This window comes from Ipomoea triloba, chromosome 10 (genome assembly GCF_003576645.1).
Source record: "Ipomoea triloba cultivar NCNSP0323 chromosome 10, ASM357664v1".
In the NCBI taxonomy this organism is placed as follows: domain Eukaryota; kingdom Viridiplantae; phylum Streptophyta; class Magnoliopsida; order Solanales; family Convolvulaceae; genus Ipomoea; species Ipomoea triloba.
In genome coordinates, this window is record NC_044925.1 from 21141853 (window position 1) to 21148807 (window position 6955).

General features: G+C 33.5%; 1 protein-coding gene across 1 annotated transcript; it reads right to left on the reverse strand.

Annotated features, from left to right (window-relative positions):
- Positions 1–1307: 1307 nt before the first annotated feature.
- Positions 1308–5847, reverse strand: LOC116033498 (probable N-acetyltransferase HLS1). Its single transcript, XM_031276245.1, has 3 exons — positions 5552–5847; positions 4502–4650; positions 1308–2365 (listed from the first exon to the last, which is right to left on the reverse strand). The coding sequence occupies exons 1-3, from the start codon at positions 5753–5755 to the stop codon at positions 1468–1470; spliced, it is 1251 nt and encodes a 416-aa protein (XP_031132105.1). The 5' UTR covers positions 5756–5847; the 3' UTR covers positions 1308–1467.
- Positions 5848–6955: the final 1108 nt, after the last annotated feature.

The following is a 6955-nucleotide window of genomic DNA, read 5'->3' on the forward strand; positions in this document are numbered from 1 at the left end:
CTAAGTTATTGGGAATGTGGTCCTTTGGGCTAGTATAGTGCACGCAAATGTTGTAAAGCTAACCCCCGCATCAGGCGGTGCAACGTAGTACTCGTGTTTAATTTCTTAGTATCATTATCAATTTTGATGCTCGCTCGATCGCATGTTTTTAAACTCATAAAACCTAATTATTAATGAGCTCTTTAGCCGAAAGCTTCGGAGATCGATCGATGGTGACACGCGTTAATGATTTGATCATAGAAAAACAAATATATGAAATAAAGGGATACTTTTTAAAACAATAATCAATTAACACCTTAAAACAATAGAAATAATAATAGAATAATAAGGGAACGTGTAGTACAATTCGTATTAGCATTAAAATAATTTAATTTTGATTATCCTTTATTTGTTTTCTCTTCTTTCATGTATATTAAAAAAGACGAAGAATGATTACTAATGTCTTTTCATGGACGAAGAGTCAAAGAATGATTACTAATTTCTTCTCGTAGTTGCTCTCTTGTTAGTATAGTGATGATATGGATCAGGTACTCTTCTATGCAATGTTCTGGATTTCAAAAGACAAGTAAGAGGCGATCGATCTATCTATTCTAATTTTACTAGTAAGTGATGAGATAAGAAATTTGGAGAACATGGCAGAGATTTAGAGATTTTAAATAGCTACTTTTATGTTACAAATAATTAGATGAGCTGAGATACATTTATTTAAATATATTTCAATTTTCAATTTTTTAGAAAAAATTGAATGTGGTCAAGAATTCTGCGCCATTGGATAATTCCCGTGAGCTGGGGATGAGGACAGAGGAGTTTAATTTTTTTTCCCATTGATAAGAAGCTCCACAAATTTGTAACATAGAGATAGCCAGATAGGGTTCTCCTCAATAATTATACCATGTACTATACTTTACCTTATAAGACGAACTATTGACATAAGTTATATTTTTAATAATATATTAAAGATTCATTTTTTGAATGCTCTAAATATTTAGTATATTAAAAATAAATATTTATTAATAGTCCACATTATAATTAGCTGCTGGGGTCTCCAAGTCCTTTTCGATTAGCAAGAGTTTTAGGAATTGAAGTATATAAAAATGTTTTGAAGTAATGTAATATTTTCGAGAATCAAATAAGGAAATATGATATTACATAGAGTAGAAAATGTCCCTGGCCTTATAATTTTCCAAAAAGAAAAATCTTGTTTCAATATGCTCCATTACATAATTTACATTTGCAAAGTGTTATGAATAATTTAATTTACAGTTGGAGTTGAAAGTTGGGTGAGAGATATTTCTCATCTTTTCTCCTTTTTAAGAAAACTATTACACTTCTTGTTACTGAATTATAAATTTTAACATTGGGCATAAGAAGCTCCCTCACTTACCAAACTACACAACCAACTAATAAGCTGCTAAATTAACTAATAAGTACACAAATTGCATGCACATGAAATAAAGACGAGGACGGTCAAATGTCGCGAGGATCAACAAAAATGAGAGCAGAAGAAGAATCATGGTACATAATCGAAGAACCCTCCGAGGAACCATGGACGATGTTAGCCGCCTTATTATTATCATCATTATCCCCAACTAAACCCAACTCTTTGATGCACCACAAATCTTGCCACGAAAAATTCTTCCAGTGCGGGATTCCCCTCCGGACAGGGTCATCCGGGCTAACCTCCGCTATCAACAACTCGCAACCTCGGCGATCCTTTCTAGCCACGTTGTGCGCGAAAGAGCACAGCGATTCCATCATCTTCGAACCACTATTACCTTCCATGCGAAGCCCGTACAAGAAATAATACCCGAAATTCTTGGACACGTTAGGGACAGAAGGCAATCTTAGCCACGGGATTAACCTGTCCAAAACCCTAGTCCCCAAAAAGCAAGCCTGTTTCAACCCCGACAGACCCTTCAATTGAACCTTGTACACTTCCTTAGCGTCCCATATACTTAGAACCGCATGATTGGGCGGGAAAACTCCACTGTCGGGGTCCCAAGTTGAGAGGCTTTCCTTTGGGGCAGCCATGAAAGTGCCCAGGTTTAGTTTGTTGTTGAGGACTAGGTTAATGTCCTTGGGGAAGAACTCCGATGAGCCGTCGAAGACGCGGCGGTAGTAGGACTCGGCTAGCTTCGCCGGAACCCTAACGACGGCCACGTCGGACCCTAACGGCTTCTTGTGACGGTGAACGGGCTGTACTAAGACCGATGGGGTTCGGAATTTAACGTAGTTCAACGTTCCGGTGAACAAGTTTATGGATGCTTGATTGCTGCAATCTGTGGCCATGTAAATATACTCAGCTCCATTGCTTTTGCTCCAATTTTCCAAGCTTTGGACAAGCTTTGTTCCGATCCCAAGCCGCCTGAATCATATTCAAGGTTTATTAAACACCATACTGGGTAAACCCTGCCCGCTAAAATCAATAAAAACAATAGGCCAGCCAGATAAACTGGCCAGCTCAAACCAAGAAAAATACAATTGGTTGTTCTCACTGAGAGTTGCACTTGTAACCTTGTGGTTACCAAGTTAACAATCCGACTAACTTGACTAGGGTTAAACACTATCTTAATCAAATTCAAGGTTTAAACACCTATCTCAAACATGTTTAATACGGAGTAATATCTTAGGGTGTGTTTGGTTCGCACATGGGAATCGGAATCGGTATGGGTATCAAATACTTGGTAAGGGTAATGGGTTTTGATAAAAATATTTTACATGTTTGGTAGTAGGGTGGAATGTGAATGATTATTAATAGTTGTGGAGGAAAGGAGGAAGAGAAATGAAACCCTTATTTAATAAGGGTATAAATTTTTCAATTAATGGAGTATTCCAAACCCATAGTAGTATTCTAAAAGCATGTCAATCAAACAATAACAATCACTTTGATATCCATACATTATACCAAAACTTGTCAACCAAACACACCCTTAGTGATTTTCAAGCTGTGTTTAAGAGATTTTAACAAAAATAAAAATAAAAGATAAACTGATTTAGTAAGAACCCAAACTGGACTCAAATAGTATTTTAAATATCTAAACTTGGCCATAAACAAATTATCACTTACCCAAACACACCTGATTAAGATTTTTTGTAAGATTAATATAATATCTATTTTACCTACCCGACACTCAATAATGGGTCAATCTACTAACCTTTTAAGTTATCAATTCAATTATGTCAACTCATGATATGTCGATCCACAAGCTGTAAGTTGTAAATTAATTTAATTATAATAGTTGTGAGATATATTGATCTGATTAGCACTAGATTACAAACAATATGTATAGTAGTATATGATAACCAAAAGTGCTAATACATTTGTACCAATCCCAAGCCTTGCTTTTTCTTTATTTGGAATTTGTTAAAGTGATGGTTCCATTGCCAAAAAAAGTTGGTGTTCTTTTGCTTAAACAAATCCTACATAGTTTAGAGAATAATACAACCACGTATACATGCACTTAGCAACTAAAATTCTTCTTTTCTTTCTCTAGATAGCTTTTTTATGCAACAAATTGAAGTGGATGGTGGATTATTTAGTGATGTATGTTGTTAAGTGAAACCTTAATAATTAATGTAGTGTTGGAAATGTTTTTTATATCAATGATGAGTGTCACTAAAGATTGATCTCTTTGGTAGATAGAATGAAGTTGGAATGATTATATTGAATTTCTCCAATAGCACCACTTTCATTGAAATTTTCACTATAAGAAAAATTGAATTTGTCTACTGAAAATTTTATAGGTATTTAATTTACCAGCATATTTTTTAAGATAAATTAATAAAATTTGTAAGTATTTCAATTTATTTTTCTATTACTCCAACCATATATAGTTTATCGAAAAAAAAAAAAAAAAAAGCCTTTCAGAGGTTGTTGTGATTGATCAATTAAAAATTTATAACAGAATTTGAAACTTTGTGATTACTAAATCAAACAACCTAATCAATTTGGGTGGGATTGTCCGATATACTCCACCACAATATTACTCTTATAAGACCTTTAGTATTGCCTGTGTGCTGTGTGCATCATTACTTCATTAGGTTGTAACAATGGACCAAACTCGTTTTAAATGTTTCAAACTCTTGTTTGTTTGTGTAGTTCCCTCATAATTCTAATGTTTTTGTGGGGGTGGGTGGGGTCGGGGGATTTAAAAAATAAAACAAAACAAAAACATATAACTGCATCATGGTTGAAAAAACCACTAGGCGCCGTTGGATTTTTTTTAAATTTTTTTAATTATTTAAGACTAATAATTATAAACTATTTAATACTTTAATATTTAATACTAAAATATTAAATATTAACCTAAAAATTTAGAATGAATATTAAATAGTTATTCGATCGACTAGGCGGCCTAGTCGGTGCCTAGGAAACCTAATCAGCCGTCTAGACCTGCGATTATAGTGATACGCTAGGCTGCCGACTGACGCCTAAAGCTAATCGCCACCTAGGCGGGATTTTCGCAACACTAATATAGACACATGCATATATGATATATACCTGTGTTGTGATGAAACCCTTAGGCCAAGGATATATGCAACGTCCACGTAATCAGAATTATCATTCTTGCCCTTCTTTCCTCTGGTCACAGTTCTAATAGAACCTCTTATAACTCCAACGATTTCTTTCGATATCCCATGCTCCGCAACCTTTATTTTCACAAAAACATACCATCAATTAAACATATACTTCGATCTCCCTCACAAACAAAATGGACTCTCACTCTCTTGATCTTTCCGAAATTTGAACTATATATAGTAGATCTAATAATTGAAAAAAAAAATAAGAAAACAAATGAAAGCAACCAATTTCATAAATATTACAAACTTCATAATTTGTATAGAGTGAGTAATATTTATGAAACTAATTCGCTCTCTTTTACATTATTTTCAACTGTTATTAGATTTAAATGGACAGTTTAATTAGATTAAAATTTATCCATAGTTTTTATAGAAGAGGTGTTTCACACATAAAGGAATAGAAGGATTTATCTTTTAAAGAAACACATAAAGGAATAGAAGGATTTATCTTTTAAAAAAAATTTCATTACGTTATAGGGCAGTACTAAAAATATAGAAGGTAAAGTCAAATTCTTAATTAATGATTCTATACTAAAACTCTTGTCAATTAGGCAAGGTTGGCCATGAGATTGAATGGATGGTTATTAATGTACTGTACACATAGGCGTACATGAAACTAAAACTATATAGTACCATGCAAAAATATGCGAAAATTATTGTATTTAATTATACTTATTATTGTATTTGACTTATTTCGGTAGGTTGAGAAAATAATTATGAACGGTAAAAATTTGTGTGAGACAGTCTCACGGATCTTTATCTATCAGACGGGTCAAATCAAGATAAAATGTAATACTTATACTAGCAAATGAAATATTAAATCATGAATAAAGTATAAATTTTAACTTGGACTGACCCGTCTCATAGATAAAAGTCCATGAAACCGTCTCACACAAATGTGACTCATTATAAACATATACTACACTGTAACAGAATCACTAGTAGTTAGAAGTGAAAGTAATTAGTATACCATCATGAGATGTAAGGGAGCATTTCGAACACGACCAATAGGATCATCCAAGAGATCAACGACGAGGCGGGGCTTCCCTTCTTGGCCGACCTCGCACCGTGACTCTAGCTCCTCCACCGCCGCCTTGTCTCTCTCCTCATCGTACGCCCGCACCAACACCTCCGGCAGCTTCTCCGCCACTGCCGCAACTTTCAACGACATCATCACCACACAACAAAAACTATATATATATGTATGCACTTGTTGAAGATAACGTTACTGTGTGATAGGTTATTTCAATTCACAGTTTGAGTTTAAGGTTCTCCCTGTCTGTTCTCCTCATCTTCACGCCTCATTTCTTTATATAGAGAGCAGTATAGTACAGTGTGTATCTGCTGACATGGCAACTTCAGTTGTTCTTGAGGTCATCCTTTACCAATTCTAACCCCATTCACATGTCATGTGAATCTACCTTTCCATATACATATATATATATATATATATATATATATATATATATATATATATATATATATACATGGCCATAGCACTTAATATTAAACAAAAATAAATTAAACCTAATCTTGGTCGCCGCACCAATGATATGATGTCTACTTTTTCAGATTATTGGTGATGTGATGAATTAATTTATAACTACTTATAAATACATAATTTTTAAAAAACAGAAATTGTATATAAATAATAATTTAGAAAAAAAAATCGTATATTATCCGACCAAATAACCAATACTTTAAGTAGGAAAAGTTTAAGGTGTCTATTAGTAGTAATATAATATCTCTTGCATTGAGTACAACTAACTCATAAGTGAATGAAAAATAATTTGAATTTGTATAGGACAAGGTACCTACCATATCCCATACAAAATTAAAACTTCTTACAAAGGTTTTTAGCTTCTATCCCGAATCAACAAATGTTGCCATATATATATATAGAGAGAGAATAGAGACCAAAGGTTGTGTCTAGGTGAAACATGCAATGAGATAATATCCATTGATCTTGTCAAAATTAACTTCCAAGATGAACACGAATTAAAAGAAAAAAATCAAGGTAGCAATTTGGTTATTTTGCGTATTGTTCAAACTAAGGTGCGTTATGTTAATACTTTTAATGTGTGTCTTTGTAAGACTTAAGTTGTGTCCATTTTTACACTTTGCTTCTTATAGCTTAGATATTAAGAAATTTGGCCATTGATCAATTCAGAAAGACGAATGAGAAGACTCGAACCCACCCCCTTTCATATAGGAGTGCAACCGAGTGCCACTAGACTACAAGGTCTTGGTATCAGAAATATTATTAACACTTGAACTTTTATATATATATATATATATATATAGTAAAGTAAATTAATTAAAAAAAATTCAAGGAACAATAGGCCAGGTTTGTTTACACAGTTCAGAGTAACCA